Source organism: Rhinoderma darwinii, chromosome 5, assembly GCF_050947455.1.
Source record: "Rhinoderma darwinii isolate aRhiDar2 chromosome 5, aRhiDar2.hap1, whole genome shotgun sequence".
Lineage (NCBI taxonomy): Eukaryota > Metazoa > Chordata > Amphibia > Anura > Rhinodermatidae > Rhinoderma > Rhinoderma darwinii.
Genome location: NC_134691.1, coordinates 199,860,184 through 199,873,840, shown reverse-complemented (window position 1 = coordinate 199,873,840; position 13,657 = coordinate 199,860,184). Strand labels below are relative to the sequence as shown.

General features: G+C 40.8%; 1 protein-coding gene across 1 annotated transcript in view; it reads left to right on the top strand.

Annotated features, from left to right (window-relative positions):
- PTPN3 (protein tyrosine phosphatase non-receptor type 3) overlaps nt 1-13,657 on the top strand; it is a 282,946-nt gene that overhangs the window by 136,909 nt on the left and 132,380 nt on the right. Inside the window, exon 3 of the mRNA XM_075826850.1 lies at nt 2,927-3,034. Coding sequence (XP_075682965.1) covers nt 2,927-3,034 — 108 coding nt within the window. The remainder of the gene's footprint in view (nt 1-2,926; nt 3,035-13,657) is intronic.

The following is a 13,657-nucleotide window of genomic DNA, read 5'->3' as shown; positions in this document are numbered from 1 at the left end:
TCTCATTCTTACTCTGTCTTCACGGATTTGAAATTGTCAATTTGTGTAACGACACACTCCCAACTGGTAATACCCAGTTGACAACTTATTCTTAAATTTCTAGGTGGAATGACAGTGGAATTGCACAACTAAGGCTACATTCATACGACAGTGAATAACGGCCCCCATAGAAGTCAATGGATAAGTTTTTAACGGCTGTCAATACATGTAACAACCGTTAAAAACGGATCTGTGATATGGGGATTCAAGAGGCAAGGGAACTATTGGCTCCCTTGCTGGCTATCTGCGGCGCGATGACACATACTCACCAAGGTGTGGTCTCTAGTCTCACAAGTTCTGCAAAGGCGACGAGATGACGTAATCGCGCCGCCTTCGCATAACCCGTGAGACTAGAGACCACACGTGAAGTAGACGGCTTCATCGGTGAGGATGTTAGGCATACAGGCAGAATTAAATGTCGGGTATTGTTGCGCTCACTGCAAGGGTAGTGTTGCGCTAGTACAGGGGTTATTGTTGTCAAACGTAGTAAATTTTTTTGGAACTGTCCTTAATTTACAGAGACCGTCCCAAAAGATTACTGCAAGGAGGGGGCGGGTGTTTTCTCCGGAGAGGTGTGTGTGGCTTCATCTACAGGGGGTCTGTGTGCCATCATCTACAGGGGTCTGTGCTATAATCTACAGGGGGGTTGTGTGCCATTATCTACGGGGGGGTTGTGTGCCATCATCTACAGGGGGGCTGTGTGCCATCATCTAGGGGGTCTGTGTGCCATAATCTACAGGGGGTTGTGTGCCATCATCTACAGGGGGGCTGTGTGCCATCATCTAGGGGTCTGTGTGGCATCATATACAGGGGGTCTGTGTGGTATCATCTACAGGGTGTCTGTGTGCCATCATATACAGGGGGGCTGTGAAACAATCATGACAATGACCTTCCCTTGTGTGTTTTCAGGGGGTTGGGACAAAAAAAGCCTGAAAATTTTAATTCATAATTTTTTTTAACGGCCTTGAAAAACGGATGCAAAATGGATGTCAAACGGCCATTAAAAACGGACAGACGGGCTGGAAATGGATGAAAATTTGGAGACACACTGATGCAAAACGGCCATGAAAAACTGACAGTTGATCAGTTTTTAATGGTCATTTCTTTTTTACTTTCGTGTCAATATAGCCTAAGGCTCTGTTCACATCTGCGTTGGGGTCCCGTTCTGACGTTCCGTCAAAGGTTTCCATCAGAACGGGACCCTGAGCAGACACAAACTGACACCGACGGAAACCAGAGGTTTCCGTTATCATCATCATTGATTTCAATGGTGACGGAGCCGGTGTCCGTGGTTTCCGTTTGTCTCTTTTGTGCACCAGATCCGTCGTTTTGCAGGAAAGCAATAGCATAGTCGAGTACGCTATTGCTTCCGGCAAAACTACGGATCCGATGCACAAAAGAGACAAACGGAAACCACGGACACCAGCTCCGTCACCATTGAAATCAATGGTGATGGAAACGTGTCAGTTTGTGTCTGATCAGGGTCCCGTTCTGACGGAAACCTCAGACGGAACGCCAGAACGGGACCCCAACGCAGATGTGAACAGAGCCTAAGAGTTCTAAGATAAGAGGCTCCAGAATTGTTATTTCATGGGAAGTACAATTATTAACTAAAACAGACATGTCAGGAGATCTGACAGATCCTCTTTAATAGTGACATGTTCTCTTCTACCTGTTCGGTTGCTATCAATAGAAATGATCTAATAACTTACGTTTTTACTGATTAGAGTCACCACACCAGCTTTTTAAATGCCCAATGATGCCCCTATTGATTTACCCAATCAATTTCTTTATATATTTTTAATTGTATTTGTCTAGTAGGTATCGCTTTTGTAATAAGGCAATATCCTCTCCTGATCTCTTTTAGATGTCTGGGTACTTTCTCTCTCTTTTACTATACAATTTGTGCCACTATAGTAGCATAAATTATTTTGAACATTTAGATGCATGGCTCTTTTGTGCAATAATTTGTGACCCGACAGATTTACTATACCTTACGTACACTAGAAACTAGCGTAAATTATAGAGTAAATCTTACGGCAGCATGGAACTGCCATAGATTTCACTTTCAAGTGCACAGCCGACGATGCAACTAATTTATTAAGAGGCATGTGCCTCCTAATAAGTTACAAGCATCTTCCTTTAGGCTTCTGACTAAGGACTTGTCCACACGTAATGGAATTGCTGCAGCAATTCTGGAGAAAGTAGCAGAAATTCCGCTGTGGAAAAACCGCACCATTTCTTGCATTTTTTAATGCAGAAAATTGTGCAGATTTTGCTGCGTTTTTCTCAATGTTGGGGGATGGTGACATCGCCTCTAAAAAACACCGGAATTCAGTCCACTTTCTGCAGCAGGAATTGACAAGCTGCGATATGAAAAATACGCACCGCAGTTCATTTTCTGGACGGAAATTTTACGCAGCGTACGTATGAGATTTGTTAAATCTCACCCACTTTGCAGCTACTGCATTCTGCTGCGTATTTTCCGTCCTCAATTCCTGCCGGAAAATACCCAGCAATTCTGCTACGTGTGGACAAACCCTAAGACGCCACTCTTACTACAGCTTGACCTTTGTCTAATATGACTAGGGCCCTAAACCCGTAACCTTTCAAGATATTAAAGTACTTTCATCTTTAATATATGGTAACCAAGAAAACCACCTTACCAAAACTGCCTCGTTTTTCTTAAGGTGCCTAACAAAAAGTCCTACTGTTCACTAAAAACACTGAGCAATGTAAGAAATGTTAATGTACTGTAAGCAGTAATAATAAAGTAGAAATTACAAATAAAGTGGAAATGTCGCACACAAGGGCTTCCGCGGTTTGATAATAGTACGAGAAAAGAACGTTTTTTTTCTGAAAATAACAGAGGTTGTTTTATTTCTAGAAACAAGACACAGGACAGACCCTGCTGGACATGATCTTCAATCACTTGAGTTTAAAAGAGAGAGAATATTTTGGCCTACAGCTTAATGAAGATTCACTAGATTCACATGTAAGTGAGCATTATTACCTTTTCTTTAATTTTATAATTTGCAAAATGTGAATGAAAAAAACATTTCCATGAGTGTTTTTTGTTTTTTTTTCCCTTATCATTTTGAATTCATTTTATAACTATTTGTATTTTAGCAAATGGGGCACAAAAATGTTTACACTGTAAATCCCTCTAGGCCATTATCCCTTTCAGGTTGTGAAACGTTATGCTGTAATACACAGCTGGACGTTTTCCTAAGGCTATGTTCACACGGCATATGTTTGAGGCAGAAAAATATGAGGCTGATTTCAAGGGGGAACGGACTCTGAATCCAGGCATATTTGTAGCTGATTTTGTAGCTGATTTTGATGTTTCCAATCGTATTTTTAAGGTGTATTTTGAGGCATTTCTTTGTGGTGTCAATGGAAAATCTGCTCCAAAAACTCTTCATGAAGTGACATGCTACTTCTTTTTATGAGGCGTATTTTTACGTCGCATTTTTCTAATTCAGCAACGTAACAATATGCCTCGTATGAACAGCACAGTGTATTGCCCATTAAAATCAATGGGAAACTGATACGCCTGAAAATAAACCGTGTGAACAAACTCTTTGGGTATGTTCACACGCTTAACAAAAAAACGTGTGAAAAATACGGAGCTGATTTCAGAGAAAACAGCCTCTGATTTTCAGGCGTTTTTGAAGCTGAGGCTGGGTTCACACGACCATGTTACATCCGTAATGTACGGAACGTATTTCGGCCGGAAGACCCGGACCGAACACAGTGCAGGGAGCCGGGCTCCTAGCATCATAGTGATGTACGATGCTAGGAGTCCCTGCCTCTGCGTGGAACTACTGTCCCTTACTGTAATCATGATTACAGTACGGGACAGTTGTCCTGCAGCGAGGCAGGGACTCCTAGCATCGTACATCACTATTTATGTTTACGTCTCTGACCTGCCATTGACATCAATGGGAGGTAGAGAAAACTTATTTCGCTGCGTTTTTTGCCCGCGGTGCTCAATGGCCGCGGGCGAAAAGCGCAGCAAAAATTGCTGTGCAGGCAGAGCAAAATCTGCCTCAAATTTCCAAACGGAAATTTGAGGCAAATTTTCCGCCTGCAAAAACCTCTGTGTTAACCCAGCCTAACAAATTGATATTGTTTTTTTTATGTTTTATTACTTTTACAAAGAAAAAGCAAATTGTCAAAAAAATAAAAAGAATAGTTTTGTGTCGCCATATTTTGAGAACCATAAAGTTTTTATTTTTTCGGTAATTGAGCTGTATGAGGGTTTTTTCTTTGCGGGGTTAACTCAGCTCTAATTTTTATTGATACCATGGGGTACATAACTTTTTTTGATCACTTTTTTTATTCCATATTTTTGTGGGAGACGAGGTGGCCTTTTTTTTTTCTTTTACGGCGTTTACCGTGCAGGTTAAATTATGTTATATTGTAATAGTTGGGACTTTTACAAATGCGGTGATACCAGTTGTGTTCTTTGTAATTTTTTGCATTGTTTTAGGGTGAAAATGGGAAAAGGTTTTTTTTTTTAACTTTATTCAACTGTTTTCACCTTTTTTTTATTAGTCTCCCCCAGGGGACTTGAATCAGAGATTGTTGGATCGCTTGCACAATATACTGCAATACTAATGTATTGCAGTGTATCATGATTTATAGGCTACTATTAAGCCTTGCCTTTGACAGGGCTTAATAGGAGCAGAAAGATAGCAGACCTGGGGTCCTTCATTAGGCTGCCATGACAATCCGCACCCCACGATCATGTCGCAGGGGGGTTATCGGAGGGGGAACCCTCTTTCCAATTGTTTAACCCCTTCCCGCTCCTGGACGTACTATTACGTCATGGCAGCTGTATCGTTCGCGCTCCATGACGGAATAGTACGTCTCGGGAGTAACGGCCGTTTCGGCCGTCCTCCCGACACATACAGGAGCTGTGACAGCTGCTGTCTTGTTCAGCAGCTGTCACAGCTCCTACAGCGGGGACCGATCGCTGTGTCCCCGCTGATTAACCCCTTAAAAGCCGCGTTCTATAGAGATCGCGGCTTTTTAGGGGTTAAGCTGCCATCGCCGGCCTGCTACGCGATAGCGGCCGACGATGGTGACTATGGCAACCGGACACCAAACAATGGCGTCCGGCTATGCCATAGACTGAAGCCTAGTGGGTCCTGACAACGTCAGGACCCACTATGCTTGCTGTCAGTGAGTAGCTGACAGTTCTAATACACTGCACTACGCATGTAGTGCAGTGTATTAGAATTGCGATCAGGGCCTCCTGCCCTCAAGTCCCCTAGTGGGACAAAGTAATACAGTAAAAAAAAAGTTAAAAGAAGTTGTGTAAAAATAAGAAAATAAAAGTTTTAAAAGTATTAACCCCTTCCCGCACCTGGACGTAACTGTACGTCCAGGTGAGCAGTAACTTTGCGCACCTTGGCGTACAGTTACGTCCGCGCTTTAACAGTTAACCGCCGCGCGGCGCTACACCGCAGCGGCGGTTAACTGTGCAGGGTGTCAGCCCTGCTCTCCCCGTTGCCGATCAGCGGCCTGTCGCCGCTGAAATCGGCAATTAACCCCTTCGATGCGGTGGTCGATTGCGATCACCACATCGAAGAGGTTTACAGCGGATCGGCAGCCCCCCACATGTATTTGCGGGGGCTGGCGATCCTTATCATGGCAACCAGAGGCCAGACAATGACCTCCGGGTTGCCATGTACGGAAGCCTCGGAGGATCAGCGCCCGGCCGGTCCTCCGATGCTTCCTGTCAGTGTGACTGTCACGTCACAATGACAGTTAGAACACCTTACACTACGTGTGTAGTGTAATGTGTTCTAGCAGCGATCAGAGCTGCAAGTCTTAGTGTCCCCTAGTGGGACAAGTAAAAAAAGTAAAAAAAAGATAATAAAAATGTTTTTAAAAAGTGTAAAAATAAAAGTTATAAGTGACACAAACAAAGAATGCTTTTTTTCCTATAATAAGTCTTTTATTATAGGAAAAAAATTAACACGTTAAAAAAAGTACACATATTTGGTATCGCCGCGTTCGTAACGACCCCAACTATAAAACTGTAATATTATTTTTCCCGCACGGTGAACACCGCAAAAAAAATAAACAAAAAACTGTGCCCGAATCACAATTTTTTGGTTACCAACCCTCCCAAAATATACAATAAAAAGTGATCAAAAAGTCGCACGTACGCCAAAATGGTACCAATACAAACTACATCCCGTCCCGCAAAAAACAAGCCCTTACATCGCTTTTTTGACTGAAAAATAAAAACGTTATGGCTCTCAGAATAGGGTGACACAAAAATGTATTTATTTTATAAATAAGTGATTTTATTGCACAAACGCTGCAAAACATAACAAAATTATATACATCTGGTATCGCCGTAATCGTATCGACCCGCAGAATAAAGTATAATGGTCATTTATAGCCCAGGGTGAAGGCCATAAAAAAACGAATAAAAAACATTGTCAGAATTGATGGTTTTTGGTCACCTTGCTTGCCAAAAAATGGAATAAAACGTGATCAAAAAAATTTCTGGTACCCCAAAATGGTACCAATGAAAACTACAGATTGTCCCGCAAAGAATAAACCCTCACACGGCTCCGGTGGAGAAAAAATAAAACCGTTCTGGCTCTCAGAATATGGCGATGCAAAATGTGCGGAGTGTTCCAAAAGCAGATAAGATTGGGCGCCATTTACCAGTGCGACACCGGTCACATATCTGCGGATTATTATTTATTTACTGCATTATTATACCCTCTTATTATACCCTGATGTACCCCGCACAGATAACATATACCCTGATGTACTCCGCACAGATAACATGTACCCTGATGTACCCCGCACAGATAACATGTACCCTGATGTACCCCGCACAGATTACATATGCCCCCACATTACAAACTGAAACACCAGTAAAACCCCAAACAGAACAACTACCAAGCTACATCTGCGTCCCAAAAGCCAAATGACGCTCCCTCCCTTCTGAGCCCTGCAGCGTGCCCAAACACCAGTTTACGTCCACAGATATGGCATCGCCATACCCGGGAGAACCCGGTTAATATTTTATGAGGTATTTGTCTTCAGTGGCACAAACTGGGCATAACATATAGTGCACTAAAGTGGCATATGAGTGGAAAATTGTAATTTTCACTCCGCACCATGCGCTGCGCATTAACCCCTTCGCGCACCACAACATAGCATGTCTTAGTGTGGGGGGTGATGTATCGAGCGTCTCACGTGAAAAATAAAGAATTTAAAACGGCAAAATCGCTGTTTTTTTGGTCACCTTCGCTCTAGCTAAAAATGTAATAAAAAGTGCTCAAACAGTTGTATTTACCAAAAAATGGTACCAATAAAAACGACCGCTCGTCCCTCAATAAATAAGCCCTCATACCGCTCTATTGACTGAAAAATAAAAAAGTTGTGGCTCTTGGAACGCGGGGAGGAAAAAACTAAAAAGGAAAAGAAAAAAATGGATCAGTCCAGAAAGGGTTAATTACTTTCTAATGAAAAACCATTTATGACCACACGTGGGGTATTGCCGTACTCGGGAGACATTGCTTTACAAATGTTGGGCAGCTTTTACCCCCTTTATCCTTTGTAAAATTGAAAAAAATGCAACATTTTAGTGGAAGAAATGTTGATTCATTTTCATGGCCCAATTCTAATAAATCCTGCAAAAGACTTGTGGGGTCTAAATGCCCACTATACCCCTAGATAGATTCTTTAAGTGGTGTAATTTCCACTTTTGGGGGGCTTCCACTGTTTTGGTCCCTCGGGGGCTTTGCAAATGAGACATGGCACCCAAAAACCATTTCAGCTAAATTTGAGCTCCCAAAGCCAAATAGCGCTCCTTGCCTTCTAAGCCCCGCTGTGGGTCCAAACAGCACTTTATTACCACATATGGCGTATTTACGTAATCGGGAGAAATGGTTTTACAAATGTTTGGGTGCTTTTTCGCCTTTATTCCTTGTAAAAATTAAAAATGGCTACCTTTTTTCAGAAAAAAAGTCGATTTTTACCTTTACAGAATAATTCCAATGAATTCAGCAAAACAACCGTGTGGTCAAAATGCTAACTTTACCCCTAGAAAAATTCCTTGATGAGTGTAGTTTCCAAAATGGGGTCACTTTCCGGGGGATTCCACTATTTTGTTCCCTCCAGTGCAATTCAAACGCGACATGGCACTGAAAACTATACCAGCAAAATCAGAATTTCAAAATCCAAATGGTGCTCCTTCCCTTCTGAGTCCTGCTGTGGGTCCAAACAGCAGTTTATTACCACATATGGGGTATTGCTATAATCAGGAGAAATTGCTTTACATATGTTGGGGTGTTTTTTCTCTTTTATTCCTTGAAAAAATTACAAATTTCTACGTTTTTTCAGAAAAAAAGTAGATTTTCACCTTCACAAACTAATTCAAATAAATTTAGCAAAAAAAACTGTGGGTTCAAAATGCTAATTATACCCCTAGATAAATTCCCTGAGGGGTGTAGTTTCCAAAATGAGGTCACTTTTGGGGGTCTTTATTGTTTTGGCCCCACAAGACCTCTTCAAACCTGACATGGTACCTAAAATATATGCTAAAAAAAAGGAGGCCCCAAAATCCACTAGGTGCTCCTTTGCTTCTGAGGCCGGTGTTTCAGTCCATGACCGCACTAGGGCCACATGTGGGGTATTTCTAAAAACTGCAGAATCTGGGCAATAAATAATAAGTTAAATTTCTCGGGTAAAACCTCCTGTGGTATAGAAAAAAATGTATTACAAATGAATTTTGTAAAAAAAAGATGAAATTTGTAACTTTCACCTCTACTTTGCTTTAATTCCTGTGAAACGCCTAAAGGGTTAATACACTTTCTGAATGCTGTTTTGAATACTTTGAGGGGTCCAGTTTTCAAAATGGGGTGATTTATGGGGACTTTCTAATATATAAGGTCCTCAAAGCCACTTCAGAACTGAACTGGTCCTTGTAAAAATCACCTTTTGAAATTGTCTTGAAAATATGAGAAATCGCTGCTAAAGTTCTAAGTCTTGTAACGTCCTAGAAAAATAAAAGAATGTTCAAAAAACGATGCAAACATAAAGTAGACATATGGGTGATGTTAACTAGTAACTATTTTGTGTGGTATTACTATCTGTTTCACAAGCAGATACATTTAAATTGAGAAAAATGCTAATTTTTGCAAATTTTCTCCAAATCTTGGTGTTTTTTACAAATAAATATTGAATTTATCAACCAAATTTTTTCACTAACATAAAGTACAATATGTCACGAGAAAACAATCTCAGAATCGCTTGGATAGGTAAAAGCATTCCGGAGTTATTACCACATAAAGTGACACATGTCAGATTTGAAAAATCGGCTTCGTCCTGAAGGCCAAAACAGGCTCAGTCCTGAAGGGGTTAAAAGTAAAAATCCCCCTTTTTCCCTTATCAGTCATTTATTATTAATAAAAATATATAAACAAACAAATAAATGTACATAATTGGTATCGCCGCGTCCGTAATGGCCTGAACTACAAAACTATTTAGTTATTTATCCCGCACGGTGAATGCCGTAAAGGAAAATAATAATAAACCGAACCACAATCACAATTGTTTGGTCACTTCACCTCCCAAAAAATGGAATAAAAAGAGATCAAAAAGTCGCATGTACCGAAAAATGGTACTGATCGAAACTAAAGTTCGTTACGCAAAAAATAAGTCCTCGCACGCCTTTATTGATTGAAAAATAAAAACGTTCTGGTTCTTAGAATAAGGCAACACAAAAAGTAAATGATTGTTTACAAAACGTATTTTATTGTGCAAACGCCATAAGACATTAAAAAAAACTATAAACATCTGGTATCGGCGTAATCGTTTCGCCCCGCAGAATAAAGTGAATATGTCATTTATAGCGCACGGTGCACGCAGTAAAAAAAAAAAGAATAAAAAAACAATAGTAGAATTGCTGTTTTTTAGTCACCACGCCACCTAAAAATAGAATAAAAACTGATCAAAAAGCCGCATGCACCCCAAGAAAACTACAATGCATTCCTCAAGGGGTCTAGTTTCCAAATTGGGGTCACTTTTGGGGGGTTCCCATTGCTTTGATACCTCTGAGGCTCTGCAAATGCGACATGGCACCCGAAAACCAATCCAGCAAAATCTGGACTCCAACAAACATATAGCGCTCCTTTCCTTCTGAGCCCCCCCATGGGCCCAAACGGCAGTTTATCACCACAAATGGGGTATTGCCACACTAAGGACAAATTGGGCAACAAAATGGGGTATTTTGTTCCTTGTGAAAATAAGAAATTTTGATCACAAATGACATTTTATTGGAAAAAATGACATTTTTTCCATTTCACAGCCCAATTCAAATACGTGCTGTGAAAAAACTGTGCGGTCAAAATGGTAACAACAACCATAAATGAATTCCTTGAGGGGTGTAGTTTCCAAAATGGGGTCACTATTGGGGGATTCCTACTGTTTTCGCACCTCAACACCTCTTCAAACCTGGCATGCTGCCTAAAATATATTCTAATAAAAAAGAGGCCTCAAAATGCACTAGGTGCTTCTTTGCTTCTAGGGCTTGTGTTTTAGTCCACAAGCGCAGTAGGGCCACATGTGGGACATTTCTAAAAACTGCAGAATCTGGACAATACATATTTAGCAGTGTTTCTCTGGTAAAACCTTCTGTGTTACGGAAAAAAAAAATGAATAATATTGAAATTCAGCAAGAAAAATGAAATTTGCAAATTTCACCTCCACTTTGCTTTAATTCCTGTGAAATGCCTGAAGGGTTAAAAAACTTTCTAAATGCTGTTTTGAATACTTTGAGGGGTCTAGTTTTTAAAATGGGGTGTTTTATCAGGGTTTCTAATACATAGGCCCCACAAAGCCACTTCAGAACTCAAGAGGTACCTTAAAAAAAAGGCTTTTGAAATTTTCTTAAAAATATGAGAAATTGCTGTTTATGTTCTAAGCCTTGTAACGTCCAAGAAAAATAAAATAATGTTCAAAAAAACGATGCCAATCTAAAGTAGACATATGGGAAATGTGAACTAGTAATTATTTTGGGTGGTATAACCGTCTGTTTTACAAGCAGATGCATTTCAATTCTGAAAAATGCAATTTTTTCAAAATTTTCTCTAAATTTTGCAATTTATCACCAATAAACACTGAATATGTCGACCAAATTTTACCACGAACATGAAGCCCAATGTGTCACGAGAAAACATTCTCAGAATCGCTTGGATAGGTTTAAGCATTCCGACGTTATTACCACATAAAGTGAAATATGTCAGATTTGAAAAATGGGCTCTGAGCCTTAAGGCCAAAACTAGGCTGCGTCCTTAAGGGGTTAAATGCCACAATCGCTATTAAGTCTATGGGGTTGAACGAGCGGAACTGGAATCATTTCTGATTCTGTCTGTTACTTTGAATTGTCGGCTGCTTAGTATGGAGAGAGTCCGCTCCATACTTTACCTTATCAGCTATGACGTAACTTTGTCATATATCGGCAAAGGGTTAATTTTAGTTTCATTAATTAGATATAAGTAAATAATGTGTTCGGGCTATTTAAAAATGTTACAGCGATCTGTTTTTGGTTTATTTGTAAGATCTTTTCTGGGGGGTGGCGATATTGGAGACACTCACTACCTTTCTCTAATTCCTGCGTGGTCCGTACAGCAGGGTGAGTGTGCTTTTGAGCAGCTGAAATTAATGGGAATCAATTGACAAAAAAATCCCATAGATTTTTACAGTCTTCAGGAACTGATGGAGTACAGCCCCTCCTATGGAGAACAGGGTAAATGCCTACAGAACCTTATCTGTGTGTATGGTGTTTCTGTCCTACCTTACCTAGGCTTCCATTAATGGGGTTGTCCGGGCACGGACAACTGATGATCTATCCACAGGATAGGTCGTCAGTATATGATCGGTGGGTGTACGACACCCAGACCCCGCACTGATCAGCTGCTCCATCTGCCTCCGGGCACCGGTTGTCCATGGCGGAAGCAGATGGCTCCGGTCAGAATAGCGACCAAGCTGCAGTACTGCAGCTCTGCTCCTTTTCAAGTGAGTAGAAGCAGAGTTGCTGTTCTACAGCACGGCCGCTATGCACTGTACGGAGAAGATGTAGAAGCTATGCAAGACTACATCAAGGTACATCCACAGGCGCAACATTTATACAGGGAAGGTCTCTAGAATAATTGAACCCCCAGAATGCCCCCTTACACCCTTCCTGGGAGTTAGTAGGAAGATAGTGTGTGTGATTTGGTGCACCCACTGCTGGACCAGGTTTACCACATCTACCTAGATCTCTTTTACAGCAGCATCCCACTATTTTAGTGTCTCTCTTCCAGAAGCACAACAGCATGCGGCACTGTAAGAAAAAAATCAGGGAAGCCTCCTTAGGTAGCTGCTTAGAGGGGGAAATTTATAAAGGGCGAGAGCAGGGCATTATGCAGTGACAATGTATTTTGTGTCAATTATACGGGATCGGGATGTCCTTACATTAACAGCAATACACTGCAACAGCTGCACTCCCGATCCCAGTAGGAGGTACCAGCACAGACACCCCCAAGTCAGTATGTACAATAAGTACATGGGAAGGGTTGCTTATTTTAGAATATATCACACATCTCTTGAAAATTTATTTTATTTAATACTTAAATCCCTTTTTTATTCTTCACAGCTAACATAACCACCTATTATCAACTAAAAATACAGTATAGACCCTAGAGATAATAAACAATTCAAAGCATACTCCTGGATGGAAGTTTTTATTATTATTATTATGCCACCGCACTGGTAAAAATACAAAATAGTGCATGAAAATGATACCAGAAGGAAATGTGCTATAAAATCACTAATTTGGAAATGTGTGTGGGTTCAGCAGGATCCTGGTTCTGGGAAGCTGGCATTTATCTGGCACAGGCCCTAACAGACGCAGTTGTATTTCCATATGTTCAGTCCATCTGCAATCTGGTATACTGACCACCGTACACAAGACGTCATTGGTTAATTGCTGATATCTGTGCCCAACAACTCCTCCTTAGAATCAAACCAGGAGTCCCCGACTGGGTGGTTACAGAATACAACATTGACGGTACCAGCACCTGTAGAAGCCTAATCGTTCAGCGGAGTTCCCCTGAGTGCCGTCCATCCCTCCACATCAGGGTTCTTTTCAGGCCCCCACATCCCCTTTTTTCTAATTTACCACTTTAGGATAATCTCTGCCTCTCTTTTCAGAATCTGTCACACAAGGGTCCCGCAGAACCAGGCCTAGATTAACCTATGAGTATATCCAAGGCAGAGCTAGAGAGTCAACATGGGCGCATTTCTACAGTGGCGCATACTGCAAACAACTTGTACTAAACTTATAAATCTGTGAAAGAAAACATACATCTTTTATCTCCACCACCTGCTAAACATATATATATATATATATATATATATATATATTTTTTTTTTAAAACGACCTGTGGATTCAAGAAGCTCACTCCCCCCTGGATGAATGTCTTAAGGAGTGAATTTTCCAAACAGGACATTTTCTTGAAAAATGTTTGCTAAACTTTTAATATCTTTATTTAATAATTTGTCTTTTTTTTTTTTTTTTAGAAGCAAAGCAATTCTA